At 50.8% G+C, this 22,983-nt stretch overlaps 1 protein-coding gene across 1 annotated transcript; it reads left to right on the forward strand.

Annotated features, from left to right (window-relative positions):
• Nucleotides 1-17,231: 17,231 nt before the first annotated feature.
• On the forward strand, nucleotides 17,232-22,452 carry NOBOX (NOBOX oogenesis homeobox; the record flags this gene model as incomplete). Its single annotated transcript, XM_082691714.1, has 8 exons — nucleotides 17,232-17,325; nucleotides 18,080-18,625; nucleotides 18,893-18,999; nucleotides 19,339-19,451; nucleotides 19,583-19,815; nucleotides 20,033-20,264; nucleotides 20,565-20,869; nucleotides 21,286-22,452. 8 exons carry the CDS (start codon nucleotides 17,232-17,234, stop codon nucleotides 21,924-21,926), a joined length of 2,271 nt encoding a protein of 756 aa, XP_082547840.1. The 3' UTR covers nucleotides 21,927-22,452.
• Between the last annotated feature and the right edge of the window lie 531 nt (nucleotides 22,453-22,983).

Genomic DNA, 22,983 nt, shown 5'->3' on the forward strand with positions numbered 1-22,983 from the left:
AGAGTTTGAAACAGATGAGAACCCCGCTTCTCAAACAGAACGGCCATGAGCAGTATCAGAATTAGCTGTGCCGTCTGCTGAAACTTGAAGATTCCGGGGCCCTGCTCCAGAGGCCGAGCATCAGAACTGGGAGGTGGCGTGAATCCAGGGAATGTGCATTTCAACTCATTTCCCAAGTGATCCTTGAAGCGAGAGAGAGTATGAGAAGGGGAAGGAAGAGGATGTGCCCGGCCTATGTCAGCTTGGAGGGCCATGGAGCACCCACGAGGGAGGCTCTGAATGCACCTGGGAAGAGAGGACACCGCAGGGGTGACAGGTCAGAACCAGAGGTACGGATCCGGCGAGAATCAGTCTCCTGATAAAATACGGGCAGGTCATGATATCTGAAAATGGCCTTTATATATGTATCTAATCTGGCCACCAAATACCTTTCTATTTCAGAAGAACCCTTACTCATTCATGGATTTTGGAGGAAGCAGGGCCCCATTCCTCAACATGGGAGCCCAGAAGCCAGTAACTCTGCCCCATCAAGACCAGGTCCATCCGATGATTCTGCTCAGGACTCTGAGTCTTCAAGGAGGAACTCAGAGAGGCAGAAGGAGTTAAGAAATGATTCACAGCAATGGCCTCCCTAGTGTCAAGGCACCCATGGAGATGCCAAACCCAGATTCTTCAAGTGGTGGGAACTCGACTCCTGCTCAGCCATTTTCCAAGAATGACTTTTCAGCTTCCTCTTCCCCAAATCTAGGAGCTGCTCAAATATTTTTCAATAAGTTCATTTTTTACCTACATTTTTAAGATCTGACGAGCACTAGAGGACACGAATAAACCCCTGATCAACCTCTCCAGCTGTTAGAGAGAAGGAAATAGAGACAGGAGACAGAGAATGCATCCCAGAAAGCAAAGGTTCCAAGAACTGCTTGAGAAAAGGATTCGGGAGACAGAACACCAGCGAAAGAAGAGTTCAGTGCAGAGAGAGAAGGAAGTGATGCACGAGGGTTGGCCATTTCCTTTCCTCTCTCTCAGACTGCTTAGACCCTATTTCTGTTTTCTGAATCGTCACACTGTAATTGTGTCCCCCCCGAGCCGAGTTTGGGGCCACCAGCGTAAGAACCATCCCTTACTCGCTGTCCACGGCAGCCACTCTGGAAGGCGGGAAGGAGGAAAGGAAAGACTGAACCTTGGAGAAGGTAAGACACGTGGAATCGTAGTGCCCGTGGACACCCTGAGACACAAACTGAGCCCGCCCCCGAGTGGTCCTTCCTCGACCCTGGGACACGGGCCAGGCAGCAGCGGGGCTCCAACCAGCACCGCTTCCCAGCAGGGCAGTCTCCTTGCCTGCTCCTTTCAAAGACGCTCCCCCCTTGCCTTTCTCCTCTCCCACCAGACACTTTACCGTCCCTTACACTTCCAAGAAAGGCAGGAAAGTTCCCTGATTCTAAGCAGCTTTCTTTGCCTCTCTGTCCTGCGCACACTCCTGATTCTGGGGAATGTGAAGGGCTTAATCTTGTGTCTGATATAGGAGAGAGGAAAAACTACAGTGAACAAAATACAGATTAATAGCTCAAAAAGTGATCTCAAACATCTCTTTCCTACCTATTTCCAGGAGAATCTGAGCGCCACTAAGAATCCTGGGTCAACTCCGTCTGTGTCAGTTTACAACCTGGGTACCAGGCTTCGCCCAGAGAATGTGCTGAAGACGCCCAACAATTACCTGCGCTCAAGTGGAAGAGAAGAAACCGACGGAGACAAGGGGTCAACCAGCCAAATGGTGGGCAGACGTTCCTAGAGAAGCTGGGAGAATTAGAAGGATTCTGCAGCAGGAGAGATTACATTTAGAAACGTGAGACCCTCTCAGACAGCAGGGGAAAGGCCAGACGGTGGAAGGAAAGCCACCTCTTTCTGGCGAAAAGACTGAACGCACAAAACTTCACAGTCGCAAAATGCGTTTGTTACCGCCCGCCTGTTCTGTTCCACCGTGTGGGCTCGTTACGGGGCCAGCAGATCGCTTGTCTTCCTGCTTCTGAGACCTCCAGCCCAGAGGAGTCTGGTCATAACCCAACAGAGTGACGACCGTACAGCTCTCGGTGGTCCGAGAATTGGTGCCAGAGGCAAAGATCGCACGAAACTCTTAGATGGTTCGAAATTGGGAAGAAAAGGGCATCTGGGTGGCTCAGTGGGTTAAGCAGCTGCCTTTGGCTCAGGTCATGATCCCAGGGTCTTGGGATCGAGTCCCACATCAGGCTCCCTGCTCAGCGGGGAGTCTGCTTCTCCCTCTCCCTCTACTGTTCTCTCTGCTGCTCCCTGTCAAATAAATAATTAAAATATTTTTTTAAAAATTGGGAAGAAGGAAGCAGATATCTGATGACATGAGATACAGCAATGCTCCCTAAATAGTCCATTTTCTCCCCAACTTCCCACTTCCCTACCTTGTTCAGGGTTACAATGTAAGGGCAAAAAGGATGGGGGTGGGGGTTCCTAGCTGAGAGAGCTGAAAAGTCCTCACTTCCACTGGCAGGTCTGAGGAACAGGATGTGCTCTCCAGATTATGGGGCAAAGAGAGGGTAGCTTGCGTCCCTGAGCATTTGGAGCAGAATGACCCACTGACAAGTGCTGGACATGTGGAAGACCACACAGCCTTCTTGCTTCTAAGCCCTGGGATTTCAGGATCTCTTTTTAAAAATCATTACTCTGCAGCAAAACCAATCCTATAACTCATCCTACCCACTCTGCAATCTCTTCCCTACCCCCATGACCCCAATAAGGTTCACACTGTTCACATCTTCCATGGATGGACCTTTCCATAGAAACACTAATCATTACTCTCCAACCTGCCTAAAGAAGTTGCAAAACAACAGTGCAGTCATTCTAAGTCACGATCTACCATCCACTTTTGTCACTGCTCTAGAAGAAGCCTTCCAGGGGCATGAGGAGGAAATTTACATTTGGCAAGAGAATGTTGGAAAAAATTCACAGTGCCCCTCGGGTTTTAGGGATAGTGATCCAGAAGACTTGACTTTGCAAAGGCCTAGTATTCCATTTGATTAAACAAGGTACCCAGTTCTCTACCTCGTTCAATAAGAATTTGAGTAGTTTACAGTTTATAATCCCACTAAACCCTTGGTCTCCTAGAATCCCCACACCTTGACTATTTTGTCCATGACCAGAAAGAATACTCAGCCATTCAGCCTTGCTCAGTGAGTATCAAATGTTCCAAAGTGTCTGGGCTCTGTCACACAAGGTCTTTACAGTTAGAGTAAAAGTAGGATTATGTTATAGACCATACAGGGCCCTATCTTTGAGATGGAGCATTAAGAGGAGACGTACTCACTGGTTCTGGGCATCTAAGATGCTGGTTCTCTGATGCCCCCAAATCTAAAACTCCTTTAGACTTGCATTTGACTACTTGCTTTTCCCTAAAGCAGCTCACTTTTCCAACGCTAAGCATTTAGAATCTTATTCTAGTCCAAGTTTTATTTAGTTTGTCTTATTTATCATTCAGTACAGAAGATCGCTATGCTGACATATAATCTAATTTGTGAATGAAGATTATGCATAAGGTGACCTTTGGGCCTGCAAATATTATTTTAAGTATTGAGAGGAAAAGGGAGAAGTGAAAAGGGAAATGTATGGAAAAGAGGGACAAGCAAGGGAGGGGTGTGCTCGGGAGGCTGGGAGCCCAGGCGGGAATGGAGGACAGCCGGGGCACGCATACACATGGGGTTGCAGGGGTGGGGGTTCGCAGGGAGGGAAGCTAGCGATCCGCTGTCCATCCCGTGAGCAGCGGGAAGGCCACCGTGCAAGGTGGTTTACATACCCCGTTTCACTGGCTCTTCCCAGTAAGTGACAGGAGACAGATATCGTTATCTATGTTTTTCACACACACACAAAACCTGAGACTTGGATGAATCTATAAAGCTAATATGTGGCTAAACTGCAAAGCAAAACCAAGCCTACTCCACTCCAAAGCCAAGTTCTTTCCTTCGGCGTTTGATAAATTTTACCTGTTGAGAGTCCCCGATTCGTAACATCTTTTGCTTTCCCCTACCAATAGAGAGCCCATGCTGCACTCTTCTTCGAGCTAGACCAGGTATGTCCCCCGAAAATTCTGTGGGATGTGCCACATTACTCCACTTACAGTCACACGTGCTAAAGAGAAATAAAATTTGTTGAGTCTCCTAAAACTGTTTTCAACCAGTAAAAATGTTCAGCAATGCACCATCCTAAGCTAATTAAAGACACAACTCTGAGTAATCTGGTATGTCAGACCTTTATGGGGACCCAACTATAGACTCTTTTCTGACCAATGAACTGGCATCACTTATAGATTATAGACTCATTCTGTTCCATTGGGAGAAGAAGTTTTCAGTCATTCCGTATCACAACCATCTTGACATCTCCATTCCACTGGGTACGTCCCTCTAACCCCCACTTTCACATGCCCGCTCCTATTAACTGTTCGGTGAGGGTTTTTTGGTGTCATTTCTTCCCTTGCCCAGCAAGCAAGATAATAAACTCACGTTTTGTTTTTCCTTATAGCCTCAAAGGCTTTGGTCTATTTGGTGACACAGCTGATCACCCTTCTCCACCCTGATTCTGGAGGTAGGCATCCAGAAGGTTTGGCCTTTCCTAAACTGTCAGCTTTCAAGAATAGTCAAAAACATTGAATCTCCAGTATACATTATCTTGATTACACAAGTCCAAGGCAATTCAGGGGATATCTTAGTCATAAGTCTCTAAGATACTGGCCTTCCGTCAGGCCAGAGTTATATTAACTCCAGGGAACTCCTAAGGAAAACCTATTCCTGCACTTACTTCTCACAAAAATCACTCACAGAACTCCACCACCTGTAAAAGAGAGAGAAAGAAAAAAACAATATTGGCTATGAATTCTTTTAATATCCTAGAGGGGAACCAGCACCTGCTCAGCATCCTCACTGATAAGCACAATTTGGAACACCTGCTAGCCAGTGGCAGCTATTCTAGTCCAAGTTTTACTTAGTTTGTCTTATTTATCATTCCCAAGTTTCTCAAATAAGCAGGCCAATAACTACCTTCGGAAAGCAATATCATACATTGTGACAGGACGTTCATTTGCCGGGTATACATTTGCCAAGAACCCACCATGAGTAAGGTACTGAGCCAGGCTGAGAAACGAAAACGTGACTAAGGTGCAGAGGTTATTACCCTCCAGGAGATTAAAAGTCTTCAGTCAGGTGTAAAAGCCCAAGTTAAGAATCTCATTAAAAGTGTCTTAAGTGCACAAGAGTCATATTCTGAGTGGTACAGGAACACAGCAGTAGTTATGAACACTGATTTGTGGAAATTTTAACAGAAGAACTGACAATTGGTTCCGTCTTAAAGAACAAGCAGAATTCGCTCAGATGGGGGAATACCTTGGAAGAAAGTCTTTCTAGGCGGAGACGGCGTGGGCAGCACACTGAGGATGGAGACATTTGGGGATGATGAAGACTTGGCGAATTTTTAAATTAAGCAGGTGAAGCTGGGAATGGAAGTTGTCATGAAGTCAGCTTAGAAAGAACGGACCCTGCTAAACTAGGAGTCTGAACGTCCTAGTGAAGGCAGTGGAGAGCTAACTGAAATTTAGAAAGTAGCTTCTATGTGCTTCCGCTTCCAGTCAACATGGAATGAGAGACACAAGATCTACCCTATCGTCCGGACCACTGACAACTACACAAAACACATGCAGCAGTGATTTTGAGACATTGGACAACAGTTGATACAGGATAGTCACTCCTGAGGAAAAAAAAAAAAGAAAGTAAGTAAGAAATGAGCTGAACCGTATGATTACCTCAGCATACTGTCTGGACGAAAAAATCTCCCAGTTTGATGGATACTACAAATGCACAAAGCCAAGAAGCTATAAGAACGCTACGTAAAAGAGACATTAAAACAAAAAAATTGGGGCGCCTGGGTGGCTCACTGGGTTAAAGCCTCTGCCTTTGGCTCAAGACATGATCCCAGGGTCCTGGGATGGAGCACTGTGCCAGGTTTCCCACTCAGGGGGGAGTCTGCTTCTCTCTCTCCTTCTGCCTCTCCCTCTGCATGTTCTCTCTCTTTCTCTCTCTAATAAATAAATAAAATAAAAATAACCAAAAATAAAAACAAAAACAAAAACCAAGACCTATCTATATGCTGCTTACAAGAGGCTCATTTCAGACCTAAAGACGCATGAAGATTGAAAGTGAGGGGATATAGAAACATTTGTCACACAAATGGGCGTCAAAAGACAGCCAGGGTAGCAATAATTATATCGGACAAAGTAGACTCTAAAACAAATACTATAACATGAGACAGAGAATGACACTACCTAATCATAAAGAGGTCAGTGCAAAACTAAGATATAATTGTAAATATTTATGCACTGACATGGGAATACTCTGTACATGAAACAGTTAATAACAAACATAAAAGAATTAATTGATAGTCGTGCACTAAGAGTAGGGACTTTAACATCTCACTTACATCACTGGATGGATCATCCAAACGGAAAATCAAAAAGCAAATAGTGGCTTTGTACGACACACTGGACCGGATGGACTTAACTGATACATCCAGAACATTCCATCCTAAAAAAGCAGAATGCACATTCTTTTCAGGTGCACAGAGACCATCTCAGAAGAGATCACATATTAGGCCACAAAACAAGTCTCAGCGAATTCAAGAAGATTACCATGCATCTTTTCTGAAAACAATACCATGAAACTGGACGTTAACCACAAAAAAAGAAAAATCTGGAAAGAGCAGAAACACAGAGAGGGGAAATAACACGCTGCTGAGTGAAGGAGTCAAGCAGGAAATCGAGGAGAAATCAAAGACTACATGGAAACAAATGAGAACACAATGATCCCAAATCTTTAGGATGAAGCAAAAGCAGTTCAAAGAGGGAAGTTTGTAACGATACAGGCCTGTCTCAGGAAGCAAGAACAATCTCAAATAATGGACCTCCTCTTACACCTAAAGGAGCTAGAAAAAGAATAACTAAACAAAACTTCAAACCAGCAGAAGGAAGCAAAAATATTATAAAGATTAGAGCATAAATACATGATGGAGAAACTCAAAAAGCAACAGCAGAACAACAACAACAGAAGCAACAGAACAGATCGATAAAACCAGACGCTGGTGATAAAAAGATCAACAACACTGACACAACTTTAGCCAGACTCATAAAGGGAAAAAAAAAAAGATCCAAATAACAAACAAAATCATAAATGGAAGAAGACAAGTTAACAAACACCACCACAGAAAGAAAAACAGCTGCTTAAGAATATTATGAAAAACCCTATGCCAACAAACTGGGCAATCTCGAAGAAATGGATAAATTCCTAGAAACATATAACCTACTAAAACTGAAGCAGGAAGAAATAGAAAATTTGAACAGACCAATTACCAGCAATGAGATTGAATCAGTCATCAAAAAACTTCCAACAAACAAAAGTCCAGGACCAGACGGCTTCAGAGGCAAACTCTGCCAAATATTCAAAGAAGAGCTAATACCTATTCTTCTCAAGCTATTCCAAGAAATAGAAGAGGGAAGAAAATGTCCAAATTCGTTCTCTGAGGCCAGAATCATCCTGATACCAAAGCCAGACGGAGACACTACCGGCCTGTAGCTCTGATGAACATAGATACAAAAATCTTCAACAAAACCCTAACAAATGGAATCCAACAATACATTAAAAGAAGTCATTCGCCACAATCAAGCAGGATTTATTCCCAAGATGCAAGAGTGATTCAATACTCACAAATCAATCAACATGATAGCACATCAATAAGAGAAAGGGCAACAACCATATGATCATTTCAATATAGGCTGGAAAAAAACACTTGATAAAGTACACATCCATTCATGATAAAACCCCTCAACAAAGTGGGTTTAGAGCGAACACACCTCCACATAATCAAGATCTTATATGCAAAACCCGCAGCTAACATCATACTCAACAGGGAAACACTGAGAACCTCTCCCCTAACGTCAGCAAGAAGACAAGGCCGTCCACTCTTATTCAACACTTTTATTCAATGTAGTACTGGAAATCCTAAACACAGCAATCAGGCAAGAAATAAAAGGCATCCAAATTGGTAAGGAAAAAATAAAGCTTTCACTATTTGCAGGTGACATGATACTATCTACTGAAAACCCTACGGACTCCAACAAAAACAAAACAAAACAAAACAAAGAAAACCACCACTAGAACTGATGAATTTGGTAAAGTCAAAGGGAAGAAAACCAAGGCACAGAAGTCTGTTATATTAATATACACCAATCATGGAGCAGCAGAAAATGGAATTAAGAAAATCTCATTTACAATTGTACCAGAAACAGTAAAATGTCCAGGAATACACTTAGCCAAAAAGGTGGAAGATGTGTACTCTGAAAACTGTAAAACATTAATGAAAGAAGCTAAAGATGACACAAAGAACTGGAAAGACACTCCACGCTCAAAGACTGCGTTACAAATACTGTTAAAATGCATGCATTACCCAAAGCGATCCACACATTCAATGCAATCCCTATCGAAATGCCAGGAGCGTTTTCCACAGTAAAATTTGTCAAAGACAAATACCGTATGATTTCACTTGTAAGTGAAATTTAAGAAACAAAGGAGCAAAGAGAAAAGAGAAAGAGAGAGAGACAGAGAGACAGACAGACAGACTACAGGGAACACACTGAGGCTTACACCCCCTCCCTCTGGGGAACAGGAATGGGGGTTAAGGGGCACGCTTGTGGTGAGCGCTCGGTGTTGTATGGAAGTGCTGAGTCATTCTGTCGTATGCCTGAAACTCATACAACACTGTACGTTAACTATACTGGAGTTAAAATCAAAATCATAGTTCGGGGCTCCTCGATGGCTCATTGGGTTAAACCTCTGCTTTGGGCTCAGGTCATGATCCCAGGGTCCTGGGCTCTCTGCTCAGCAGGAAGCCTGCCTCCTCTGCCTACTTGTGAGCTCTGTCAAATTAATTAATCTTAAAAAAAAAAAAAACCCGAAAATCATAGTCAAATGTAAAAAGAGTTGTAATGGTGATGAAGAGAACATATTAGGAGGCAGGTGTGAAGCAGTGTGGCCAAGGGGCCCTCGGTGAGGGAGCACATTCAAGCCAAGATCCGAGGAGGAACGAGCCACATCGAGAAGAAGACCGCAGTTTCCAAGTGCAGGAGCAGCCCAGGTAAGACCCCGGAACAGGACTGAATAAGTTCAAGGTGCTGGAAGGACCAGCCTGAGATTCGGTTGGGTCTGACGGAGCCAGGCCTGCAGGGCTCTTGTGAGACGTCTGCTGCTCCTCTCAGGCCCGTGGACCGTCCTTCCAACATACGGACAGAAGATGACACGGGGCTTACTGTAATTGGCAGACCATTGCCCAAGCCTGGCGGAATGGAAGCTGGCCCAGCGGGCGCGGAAACGAGCCCAGGCTAGGGAGTGGGCACTTAGGGACAGGCGGGGGCCGATCAGGACCTGGACCACGGCGGTGAGGATCTGGCGATGAATCGTGGAGGCCAGACTGACAGTTTATGCATCGGCTGGGAGGGAGGCAGAGAAAAGTCAGGGTGATTCCAACAGGGCGGGCGGTACGAAAATAAAGAGGAGTGGGGCGGGGGGGTCACGAGTTCTGGGGTGGAATCGGGAGTGTGGCTTGAGAAGTCAGAGAGGCATCCCATGCGGCCCTGGCTCATGGGCCCAACCCCACGGAGAAGCCAACAAATCGGGCCTTGGAGCGGCATCTCTAAGAGGTCAGATCAGAAATTAGATCCCCGGACTCAAGATGTATGGAACAAGGTCTAGTTCATCTCTTGTTCTAAATACGGCCTTTCCCATCTCTATTGGCTCTTTCTCCCTCTCCCTGGGCCTGCTTTGGCAGCTTGCCTAAACTCCAGGCGACCCGATGCACACACTCCCTTGCACCAAGTTAAGAGCCCACACGGCACCCCGCTGGGTAGGTAGAGATGGTCAGGAGCCTACTGCAAACCCAGACTGGTCTAGCAGCCCGTCTGGTTCTATTGTGCCCTTATCTTTCCAACAAATTGAATGACAGGTTTCGCAGGCCTAATTATTTCTCGGGTAATCAATCTCATCTCTTATCATTTCATTTCTCGACCTCACTATAGGCTGGTCTAGTATTTCTCCATTCCCCCTTCCCTGCGAAGGAAGCCTCTCCCAGCTTCTAACCCACACAAGTGATCTTGCCCTTGTTTGATAAGAAGCACAAGGAGGCATTTAAAGCAAGGGCAGTTCACCTGCAATCCCAATGCCTTTGAATTTCAGCTTCATGTTAGCAGACCTAAAAATTTGGAGCCCTCAAAGGGCCAAGAAGCCTGCTGACGATGACATGACCTCACTTTTCACACCACTGACCAGATCTACAGGGAACCTAGGTTATGGGGGACAGGAAGGCTTCAAAACCCAGAAGGGCACGAGTCCGTGTCCCGAAAGGACCAGTAGAACTTTAAGGACCACCACACTCTGGCCAGAAGACCACGCTCTCTTCCTACACACTAACGTCTCCTGGAAGTGCACTTTTTCCTGAGAGTCACTGACCCAGACCTGAACACCAGAAAAATCTGTCAAGCCACCAGCAGAGGTGGAGAGTACCAAAGGAGGAAAACACCGAGTTCAGGGACTCTTACTCTCATAAAAGCTGCCTTGCTGGCCTGTCAGGTTTATGACCTCAGAATCCCTGATTCCTCGTTGATGATCAACACCTTAACCCAACACTTGCCACCCTGGCTGCCTATTTCTGCACAATGAACAACTTAGCAGCTCCTCATGGGCTTGGGGCCATACAAACTATGGACCAGAGAGATGAGTCTCTAACTGGAAGAGATTAAAAAAGAAGAAGAAGAATTCTGTAAGAGAGAAAATTAGAAGCTGTATTTCGAATTTGCTTTTCAGTTTTGAAAAATATAAGGCTTTAAGTTTTGTTTTTTGTTTTTTTGTTTTTTTCCCCAACAGAGGCAGGATGAATTGCAGTATCACATAATAAATGCTGAAGCCTGAAACATTATGGAACTGTGTGACTGAGGGAAGAAAAAGTTTCAAAATTCTATATGGAGAATTAGAATCCTGGAGAACATACGTAAAACACAATAATGGCAAACATGCTATGAGGAACTATACAAACGGTTAATAACTGATGTTGTTGTTTGACAGGAAATTGTTTTTCCTTTTCGAATCCTTCAGTATATATCAATATTTTCCTAATAAATTTGCATTTCTATTATTAACCGAGACATTGCTATTGTTTTACTTTTCAAATTTTTTAAAAATTCATTTTAAGTAGAGGTACTTGGGTGGCTCAGTCAGAGTGTGGAGCCTACTTAAAAAATACATAAGACAAGATTTACTTTAAGTAGGTTCCATGCCCAGTGGGGGCTTAGATTCATGACCCTGAGATCAAGAGTCCTAGGCTCTAGCGGTCCCTATTGTTTTACATTTTTAAAACAAGTTAGACATAAATTCCTCCACTTTCCTCTCCACAGTCCTGTTAAAGAAATAGATATAATTTAAATCTAAATGTTTTAAAATTGCTATCAATGACAGCTTAGTAGTGCTACTATACACAAATGTTATTTCTGTGAACTTAACGTAATTAAGTCCAGAAGAACTGAATTTGTGATCAGAACTCTGGGATTAACAATAAAAATATTTTTTGGAGATAACTGTATATTCACATACAGGCGCAAGAAATGATAGAGATTTCAAGCACACATCACCCATTGCCCCCCAATGGCAACCTTGTACGTGGCTATAATACACGATCACGCCAGGAGACAGACATCGGTGCTAGACACAGACCTTTCTCAAATGTCCCCAGTTTTATACGCACTCGTCTGTGCGTGTATATGGCTATACCCAGTTCTAGGGAATTGTATTTCAGCTGTAGACTCATGGGACCGTAGATTCATGGGACTGTCACTGGCCAAGCTTCAGAGCATTCCCATCATTGTGGCTCCTTGAAGAGCCAGGGCACGGCTCACTGCCCCTCTCCTGCTTCCTAACTCCTGCCAGCGCTGAGTCACTTCTGATCAGTGGACAATTATGGATCCCTCATGTGCAAATCACCGCGCCGAGTACTGAAGGGTCGTGACAGAAACATACATTGTGCCAAGCACGGAGGGACTGTGACAGAAATAGAAATAAAATAAGGTGTGGAGTCTAGTGGTTAGGAGGCAGGTAGGAACCAGACAAACTGGGTTCAAATGCTGGGCGTGTCGCTTACTGGCGGTGTGACCTTGGCAAAGTACCCAAGCTCTACCCCACAGTTTCTTCCATAAAACGTGGCTAATAATAATCCCTCCTAGGGTTATTAGGAGGACTCAGTCAGTTGGTATTTGTAAAGCGAGGAGAAAGTGCCCGGCACGAGGAGCTGTATGTTAACACTCAGAAACTGCCACCCCAGCGGAGGACAGAGTAGCCTGTGTCGCCGCGGGAAGTTGGGCGCAAGCCCAGCGCCGTGGGCGGGCGGGGGAGGTTGCTGCTCAGCTCCACTGTGGAAAGCCGAGGGAGGGTTCACAGAAAAGAGAATATCTGGGTTGGGCTTGGAAGGATGAGGAAGACTTTGACAGAAGCAAAAGGGAAGGGACGGCGTTTCGTGCCCATAAAATGACAGCTGTGGCCCTGAGGGAGGAGAAGGCCAAGCCACTGGGAGAGAGGACGAGGTCCGAATGGGAGCCTAGGAGGAGACTAGCGGGGTGGGCAGGGGCAGGGGCTTCCGACGGGTCTGCGGGAACGCTGGGGCCAGGTCTGGGGCGTCCTGAGTGCCACGCTGTCATTACCGCCAGCGCGGAGCAGACAGAGCGCCGGGAGGAGACAGCCAGAGCGGACGGGAAAGCACGTCCTAAACCACAAAACCCAGCAGTGGGGCTTATTATTGCAACAATCGCAGCAGCAGCGATTGTCTTAAGCATGGGCCACTCTTCTTGATGGAAGTGCGAAACCTTGAGTGTTTGGGACGTAGGGATGAGCGGTTATTTTAGGCTAACTCTCGCCGGAACCTGTGTTCTCCCTGCCAGGGCAGACCGCCTCCCACCACCACCCCACCAGCCAGGTGTTCTCAATGCCCCAGATCTGCAACCTCCACCAATCCTCCGCTGGGATTTCCAAAGGAAGCCACGGGGCACCATCAGCTCGGCCATCACAGGACCACAGTGTTTATCTGATCATCTGGCCCTTTGTTCTCTTCAGGCTCAGGTGTCCTTGAACCTGAGACTGGCCCAGCTGCCCTCCCCTGGTTGTTTTGGGGTCCTCACACCGCCCTGTGTGCTGCGCGATCTGCTCTCTCCTGCCCAAGGCCTGTTCGGATTTCTCTCTTTCCTAACCGTGTTCTCTCCTCTCGGGTCCCAGCCCTTCCAGTGACCTGTTGCCGCCTCTGCCTGGGTGTGGCAGGTAGGACAAGAGCAAAATTACCCTGCTTCTGCTTTGACATTTTTCTTAACCAGCCACCTTCTGTTTGTTTTTTTCACCGTAAAAAAAGAAGGACAAAGAATGCTTATTCTACCTGCCTAACCTAATGGTCTGGACGGTTCCACACAGACTGAGAACACGCCTGTAGGACCGAAGTGTTCTTTTTGTCTGTTATTCTCCTATCCATGGGCAGAAAAAGATGTTGGAATAAGGGATTCTTCTTTTTTTTTTAATTAAAAGATTTTATTTATTTGACAAAGATCACAAGCAGGCAGAGAGAGGGGGAAGTAGGCTCCCCGCTGAGCAGAGAGCCCGATGCGGGACTCGCTCCCAGGACCCTGAGATCATGACCTGAGCAGAAGGCAGAGGCTTCACCCACTGAGCCACCCAGGCGCCCCAGAATAAGGGATTCTTGGTTAGGAGGGTGGTAGGAGTGGTTTGTAATTTAACTCTGAAAACGAAGAACCCCTCCAAAATAAAAATAAACCTTCCCTCTAAGAAAGGTTGAGCAGATGAACTGGTCTGAACATCACCAAGATGAAATCTAACCAAACCAGATTTAGAAATGATTATTTCCAAGTATCCTACAACAACACGTTCTTGCCCTCCCTGTAAGGAGCCGTCTTCCTCCCCTCCTCCTGCCCTGGCAGCCGATCCGTGAGGGAGGACTTTGAACAGCCCTTCCCAAGGAAACACCTCAAGATGTTCTTCTAAGGGGCACCTGGGTGGCTCAGTGGGTTAAAGCCTCTGCTTTCGGCTCAGGTCATGATCCCAGGGTCTTGGGATCAAGCCCCACATCAGGCTCTCTGCTTGGCAGGGAGCCTGCTTCCTCCTCTCTCTCTGCCTGCCTCTGCCTGCTTGTGGTCTCTATCTGTCAAATGGATAAATAAAATCTTTAAAAAAAAAAAAAAAAAGATGTTCTTCTAAGCCTTAAGAGGCCAAATTCACTCACAGCAATGAAATCAAATTTTCATATAAATAGACAAACCGTATGTCATTTAGAGAAAAAAAAAAAAAAAGAAAAAGCCACACAATGGCCAGCCAAGAAAAACAACAAAGAAAACTTAGATTTTTTCCAATGCCATAGTCCAAGCCTAACAAATTCAACTATTTATGTGTTTAGAAAAATGCCAACATTTTCAATTTCCTAAAATGCAGAGCAAACGCTTTTATACGGTTAGACCTTGAATCTTGTTTAAGGGTGGTATTCACTCTGTGATTTGAGTCTTGGCTTTTCTGACCTTCTCCCAGGCAGAGGGCAACCGGACAGTGAGAGGAAATACAACATAAATGATAGAGAAGAATGATTTATTCTTAATTTAATGCAGTATTATCTATTAATAAATTAAGTGTGCTGGCTTCTCACCGCTGCAGACAGCTTACTAAAGGTCAAAAGGTCATCCCCCCCCATCCCCAGGATGGTTTCAATTGACTTTGTTTTTGAAAGGCCTAGGAGTGTCTCCAACTCAAACCTGAATAAAAATCACCTGAGGGGCTTGTCATGATGATTATTTTTGAGTCCTTCTCTAGACCCACCTATTTAAATTTCTGGGAATGGGGCCTGGGAGCCACATTTTGCACAAATTCCCTAGGAAAGTTTGATCTAGGGGAAAGTTAGGAAAACTCTTTGAGAAACACTAAGTCGAAAAGAATAAAACTGGAGTACTTTGGGCTGGGGAAGCAGGCAAGCTGAGACAGAGAGAAAGGAGCCAGGATTTGGAAGGCTCCTGCCCCTTTAGGGAGCTCCGTCTTTATCTCCTGGGCTGGCAGGGACCACCGCAGGGTTTTAAGCAGGGTTGGGTCAAGATCAGTTTTGCATTTAACTTGCCTCATTCTTTTTTTTTTTTTTTGTCAGAGAGAGAGAGAGCGAGCACAGGCAGACAGAATGGCAGGCAGAGGCAGAGGGAGAAGCAGGCTCCCCGCCGAGCAAGGAGCCCGACGTGGGACTCGATCCCAGGACACCAGGATCGTGACCTGAGCCGAAGGCAGCCGCTCAACCAACTGAGCCACCCAAGTGCCCCAACTTGCCTCATTCTTTAACCTTCAGCTCACAGCTCCTGGGCCATCCTCGCCTCTCCTGCTCCCTCAGTCTTAGGCCCAGAGACCTTCCTGCTCCTCTGGGCTCCTTCGAGCTGGTGCAGACTCCGAACTCACCACTGACCACCCTGTATTGACTCAGTCCCTTCGCCTACAGAATTGCTCTAGTCCCCTCTATACCAGTAAGCTTCTGCAGGCAAGGAACCGACTTGTGCACAGGGCCTGGCATACAGCAGGTGTCTTATAAATGTTGTCATCAAGCCGATTATCGTGTTTCGTTTACAACCATATCGCCATCTGAGGGTCCTGGTAGAGAACCTCACCCCCTGTGCCCTGCTCACAATGTTTCATTTCTAGCTGAGAAACTGGGCCCTATTCTTTTTTTTTAATTTTACTTAACTATTTGACAGAGAGAGAGAAATCACAAGTAGGCAGGGGTTGGGGGGGGGGGGAGCAGGCTCCCCGCTGAGCAGAGAGAGCAACGCAGGGCTCCATCCCAGAACCCTGAGATCATGACCTGAGCGGAAGGCAGAGGCTTAGCTCACTGAGCCACCCAGGCACCCTGAAACCAGGCCCTATTTCTAAACCTCTCATTTATCAGGGGATAGTAGTCTTAGAGGGGTGACTGAAACATCAGATTCCTAAAGTTCTCATCTTATTGTCACGAAGTTAACTGGTTCCTATTTTTATGTTCGGAAAAGAACTAAAGCCCTGGCAGCTCTCCCAAGGCCTCAAAGGAGAGGAGGCCCAGGAAGACTGACGAGCCATGATTGCAGCAGGCAAGCACGTGCTGACCAGACTCTTTTAAATCTTAAAAGCAAAACACCTGGATTCTGTTCCGGACACCCCACCCACCCCCACCGCCCCCCAACCCCCATGCCCAGGGTCCAGCACCTGTTTCAATCTCTAGCTGAGCTTTCCACTCCGGGTCACGGGTCAGACCCAAACCTAAGCAGTCCGCCATGAGAATTTTAAGTTCTGTAAAACTTTGTTTCCAGGCAAGAACGTGCTATGAACCAGGAATTACAGACCTCAGCCCTGTGAGAGCTCCCTCAGGAGGCCCCCTGGCATTCTCAGAGAATTAAAATGGGACATCAAGTGTGGGGGGGGGCGGAGGGGGGCGACCAGGAACCCTGGGCCCACGATGGCTCCCGGCGGGGTCCCCGCGGCCTGGAGGGCCCGTGCGCCCCGCTCCTTCCCGCGCGTCCCGTCTGCGCGCTCCGGCCTCGTGCGGCTCCGCTGGCTGCCCGGCTCCTGCAGCCTCCTCCTCGTCCCCAGGCCGGCTCTGCGCTCTCAGAACCCTCGGTCCGGAGGCGTCCTGGGGGCGCGTTCATCTTGAGGCCTGGGGAAGCCTTCGCGAGCGCAGCGTGGGGGGCTCCCGTGATGAGGGGCCCCAGCGTGGCCTTCCCTCGGCCAGCACGGAGAGGCCGGTGCCCGGGGCTGCGACCGACCAGCCCTCGGAGGCCAGGCGGCCCCGCCGGCGGAGCCGCGGCCCAGCGGAGGGGAGGGGAGAGGAAGGGAGGGGCGGCGGGCCGCACACCTGGGCCGCCCTCGGGGCCGGCGGGGGCGGGGCGGCCCCCAGGCCCGCGCGGCCCTGCAGCTGCCCCACGCGCCTCCCGCCCCGGGTGGGCCTCGCCCTGGCGGCGCGCTGAGGGGCGCGCGCTCGGGCTCCGCAGGGCCCGGGAGGCCCCTGCACACCTGCCCGCCGGCGAGGCTTCATTAGGCCGCGCCAGGGCAGCCCGGCGGGTCTCGGCGGCGCGAGTCCGGGCCATGGAAGCCACCCAGGAGGCCTGCCCGGAGCCGCGGGGTGAGCGTGGGGCGGCCTCTGGCCACGCGGCCCGAGTCGGCTGGCTTCGGGGTTGGGGTGGGCTGAGGGGCTGTGGGGGCCGGGGGAGGCGTCCTGGCGGCTCCCACCTCTCCGCACGCCGGGCCCGGAGCCCTCGGACCCGTCTGGTCTGCGCTCCAGCCCCCCCTCCCCGCGCCCTTTCCTCTCAAGGCCGAGCGCTCTGACGCGTCGCATGCATTGAGCACGTACTATGTGCCGGTTTCTCTAAGCTCCAAGCTCGCCTCAAGTGCTGGCAACCCAATGTGTCCCCCACTGTCCTTCCTTATACACCAGCCAGCCTGTCCTTGTCCCTTCTCTTACGCAGTGAAGCCCCTACCTGCGGCAGAGTAAGATGCAGTCTTAGGAGCTGCAGCCTCTGGATCTCTCTCCCAGGACACTCCCAGCCTCACCATTTGTCCCTTAGAAATGCCTGAACAGATTCCTGTCCCTTGACTCACATTCCTGGGGGAGGTTTTGGGGGAAGAACACAGGCAGCTCCCAGAAAGTAAGTACCCCCAGATTAGGACCGCTCTCCCCTGGTCTGTGTATGCGAGCTCAGGCCCCCTCGTGGGTGCCTATGTTTGTTCACATGTTGCAAAGCAGAGGATTAGCTCATTCCATGATCTTTGCAACAGCCGAGTGAGAACGGTAAGCCTAGCATTACTGCCCTCCTTGGCGAGTGGACGCACGAAAGCTGGAGGCCAAACAGGACAGAGCAGGAAGCAGCACATCCTCGAAGTCCAGGCTCTTCCTTCTCCCTGCTGCTAAGCTCTGTGGGTGCTGTTCCCCACAGGCCAGGACAGTGGAGGCGAGCCCCCCGCTGCTGCGCCAGAGGAGGAGCTGCTGCCGAGGGCAGCCCCCCACAGCCGGAATGCCCCAAGTGAGGAACTGCCCCGGTCCCTCCCGGCCGCTGGGGAGAAGCTGCCATCAGAGGCCCCTGGAGAACCAGCTGGGGCAGATACGGGGAGGGCGAGGCGGCCATCTGGCTCCAGAACTCTCCACAAAGACACAGTTACGGACTCACCGAGACCTGGGCCTCCCGGGGAAGGCGGTTCCTGCCCAGTGAGAGAGGCAAAGCCAGGGAAGAGGTCCTACTCTCCAGCCTGCAGCCAGCAGAAAACGCTCAGTGTTGGGGGGCTGGCCTCTGCCTCTTCTCCCAGCGTCATTAACTCCGCCCGTGCTGCACACAACCTAGTGCCTTGCGGGTCAGGCCCGGGGCCCTGCCATCTGGCCAACCTCCTCAGCACATTGGCTCAGAACAGCCAAAACACAGATCAGAAGAGGACCCCAGAAGTGACCTGCCAAGTTCGGAAAAAGACTCGGACCCTATACCGATCAGGTAAGTCCGGAAGGTGAGAGGCCGTCAGTGGGTTGCTTCATCAGAAAGTGAAATTGGGACGAGGCTAGAAGGAGCCAGAAAGTAAACACCTCACAGTCCCCTGCCACAAAGCCCAGGAGAGAGAGAAGGCACCAGCCTAATGGGGAACTTAGTTGCAAGGCCCTGGGAAGATCCTTGGGTTGGGGACCATGGTCTCGTCAGGAGGTCATCTGTCTTTCTCATCTGCTGCCACATCACGGTCCTCATGCATGTTTCTTTTTCTTCCAGACCAGCTGGAAGAGCTAGAAAGAATCTTCCAAGAAGACCACTACCCAGATGGCGATAAGCGGCGGGAGATTGCCCAGACGGTGGGGGTCACCCCCCAACGCATCATGGTAATGGGGGTTGGCCAACGGGTCTCCGTGTGGGGGAGAAACGACCAACTGGAACTCTTGGGGAGCACAGCAAGTGCCCAGCAGCTCCCTTTAGGGGCTGAGGTTAGGTCTTAGATCTGGCTGTGTTTCTGCCCATTTCCATGTTGTTACCGCCTCAGATTAGAAGAGGAAAATCCCTCAGAGCTATCTAGGTGAACCTTTTCCTAAAACCACTCGCAGAGAAAGTCCGTGAGTGTAGAGTGACCTCCTAAAGTCAGGCAGCTCGTCATGCAACACTCAGAGCCTGAGTCTCGGTCTCTTCCAAGTTTCTGGAACTCTACAAGGGTCTCTGCCCTACAGGTGTGGTTCCAGAATCGCCGGGCGAAGTGGCGAAAAGTGGAGAAGCTGAACGGAAAGGAGAACACGGACAGTCCCGCGGGCCCTCCTCTTAGCCCTGCCGGCAGGCAGCGCAGGTAGAAGTTCTCCTCGTCCCAGATCTCTTCCTCATAGGTAGCAAGTGGGCTCTGAGCTGGGCTCCTGGGGTCTAGAGGGAGAGAGTGTTGGAGAGTTGGCCATGAAGCTGGAGTTCTTGGCTGATATTTAGAGACACTTTGGATGGAGGGGGTCGGGAAGGTGCCAATGTCTTGCAGGAAGTCAGTGTTTGGGACTCTGGGGTCCCTTTCCCTGCGCTGAAGCCCTGGTCTAACTCTAGGGACACTAGGGCTACGGTCTTCACTCTGCCTGCCTCTAGCACTGCAGCCGAGCTGCCACCTGCTGTGCCCCTGGCCCCAGAGCCTGGTACCTTCGCTCAGGAGCCCCCTCTGGATACTCTCACAGGTAAGCTGACCACCTTCTGGGGGTTATATGGGGGAGAAGTGGCAGCTGGAAAGACAGAGTTCTTTCTAGATAGATGGGGAAGTGGGCCAGTGCTCTAGAGAGCACAGTGGGGCCTAGTCAGGGGGACGTAGGCATGGCCCCTTTTAACCATCCATAATTCCAAATCTGCATCCCCGCCTTCTTACCCTTGTAACCCCTCTTTGGCTTTGGTTCCTAGAGCCGCCCATGCTGCTGACCTCTGACCAGACTCTGGCCCCAGCCCAACAGAGTGAGAACATGCAAAGGGCCGCCGTGACCCCCCCACTCTTCAGCCCCCCACCTGTCCGAAGAGTCAACCTTCCCTTTCCCCTGGGCCCCGTCCCTACCTCCCAAATGATGCCTTTGCTTCTGGATACTCCTGGCAGTGACAACAGCCACAAAGATGGCCCCTGCGGGTCGTGGGGGACAAGGTATGGAGGCGGCTGGAGGTGGTCCCTGAGTTCTCTTGGGCAGGTGTAGAAGGAGGAAAGAGATCTCGGTGGGGATGGTTAGCTGAGAGGGGGAGTCCTAATTGTGAGGAGATTAAAAGCATACGGTGGAAAGATCTAGACTCTCACAGCAAAGAGGTATGAGAAGCCGGGAACTGGAGAAAGCAGAGGAAGTGGCAAGTCTAGGGTCATGGACATGCGGACGGACTCACCTACTGTGTGGCCACAGTGAGGAAGCCACCCCTGAGCCTCTCAAAATCCTCCTTTGTCCCCCCGCCCCAGTGTCACGCCACCATCCCTCTGTTCGTACTTGGAGGAGCTGGAGCCCCAGGAGTACCAGCAGAGCCCCCCGCCAGGACCGCCCCTGTTCCCCCAGGCCGCGCAGCCCCAGCTTTACCAGCAGCCTCAACCCCAGTACTCCTACCTGCACCCCTTCCCCTTCCCCACGCCCCCCTCCCTGATCCCTCCGCTGCCGGATGACGCCCTCTTCTCGTCGCCTTATGGCCCCAGTGCGGGTCCCTCTCAGGGCTACTTCCTGGGCCCCCCGCCAGGGCCGATGGCGCTGCAGCCCCCTGCGGGGAACGTGGGTGAGTCGGGGCTGGTAGAGAAGGGCCCCTCGGGACTGCGGGAGGTGAGAAGGGACAGGGAGCCTCGCTGGCCGAGGGCGGGCTGAGGCAGGGCGAGGCCGCGAGCAAATTCCCTCTCCGCGCCCCTGCTTGGCTTTCCGGAGCTTTCCGGGCGTCTGGGGGGGCTGCACGGCGAGACCTGAAGCCTGAGGCCCCGCGCGGCCGTTCCCAGCTCTGCCCAGTCTCCGTCTCTGACCTGAAATGGGAATCGTGTTCCTCTGCCGGGGAGGGACTTGCTAGGGTGAGAAACCGGAGGGGGGAACACGACGTGGGGGGAAGGTACCGAGTACAGGGCAGCGGAGGAGCGTCCGGCCGCCCCCGCACCCCGACCTCTGGAATCCGGACTCCGCAATCGTAGTAAGACCCAGTTCCCGCAGAAGGGGAGCAGAGCGCTGCGCAGGCCCGGCCTCCCGGCCGTCTGCATGCGGGGGCGGGGGCGCCCGCCGGGCCCCCAGGCCACTCTGGGTCCACGTTACCGAACCGCAGAAGCCGGAGCCCGTCCGTGGGGGCTCCGGTGTCCGCACCTCGTCTACACGGGCGCGGGGCTCCTCCGCTGCGTTCCGGGGGAGGGGCAGGGCGTCTGTCCCCGAGGACGTTGAAGGGCGGTGGGCGCCCGTCACCCTGTCTGACCTCGAGGACGTTGAAGGGCGGTGGGCGCCCGTCATCCTGTCTGACCTTTCTGCCCTCCGACCCCGCAGGCACAGCCCCTTGGAACGACCCTTGCTTGCCAGAACTGCCTTTCCCGGGGCCCTTCTGCCCGCAAGCCGTGGGGCCCCCGCCGGCAGGCGAGGGCTTCGTCCCGGAGCTGCCCCCCGCGCCCTGCGCTCCGGCCGGGAGACCTTCTCCGGGTGGCGGCGCGCGGCCGGACGCGGCCGGACCCGGACCCCGACCCGGACCCCGACCCGGACCGGCGCCCTTCCTCGGCAAGACCCGAGAGGAGCCGCCTGCCACCGCCGGGGAGGAGCCCCTAGCGCGGCGGGAGGAGCGAGGGGAAGACCAGGACCGCTGCGGCCCCTAGTCGAGGGCGGCGGAGAGGAAGGGGGGGCGGGAGGCGGCGGGGGCCGCGGAGGAGCCGGCGGTGCCGGGAAGGACCGCGGCCTCTGGGGACGGGTGGAGGTCGGACATCCCCCCTCTCTGGGCCCACCTCGCCGGCCGCACCCTCCCCTCGCACCCCTGTGCGGGCCTCGAGCCAGAGGAGGGTGCGCGTGACTTCCCAACGCCCTGCATGGTGACGTGCCTTCCTCGCCCGGCGAATGAGCCGGTGTCTGTTGTGGGCAGTAAACGAGTTGACTCTTGGGTCCCCGTCCGTGATTATGTGTCTCCCCGCTCACTGATTAAAAGCTGCATTTCTTTCACCGCCTTCCCCTCAGCTGACGGGCCGGGTCGGTGGCTGGCTGCCATCCGAGCTGTCCAGGCCGGGTCTCCTTTGGGCGTGATCCCGTGGAACCTGCCGTCTTCCCTGGGCCCATCTCTCCTGCTGGAGGAGAAATTGGGCGTTTTAGGAATAGGATTACAGGAGACAGTCAAGGATATTTTAGGTCAAGCCTCTAGCATTGCGAACCATAACTTATTTTTCCAAAGCTCTTTTCTGGGGAGAGACCTAGGAATGAGGGGTGGGAGCACCAAGGAGAGGATGTTCCTACCTGTGTGTGTAGCACCGCATCTAATGGCCCCGCAGTGCCCAAATCACTAGGATCTGAGGGCTTTCGATTCAAGCCACATCGCTGCATTTGGTGAGGGTGTATGTGTGTACCCTTCTGAACCTCCAAACACTATGATTATTGGAAAATGCACTTTTTCTCCCCAAAACGTGTATTAAGTAGTTAACTTGTATTTGTCATAATAGTTCTAGAGTCATGACTCCTAAGAACTAAAAATTTCGGCAAAATATTTGGAAATGGAGAAGAAAGTTCTTGGTTGCACAAGAACACGTATGTGTGTGTCTCTGTAGGGTTCCCTGGACCGGTGGTACTGAGTAGCTCAGCTCTGCCGCTCGAGAGTTGGAGCAGCCCGCTTCAACAGCCTTAATTTAGGGATTAGAATGTGTACGTTGAAATGTGAAAGGACTTAGGTTA

This window comes from Mustela nivalis (genome assembly GCF_964662115.1).
Source record: "Mustela nivalis genome assembly, chromosome: 12".
Classification (NCBI taxonomy): domain Eukaryota; kingdom Metazoa; phylum Chordata; class Mammalia; order Carnivora; family Mustelidae; genus Mustela; species Mustela nivalis.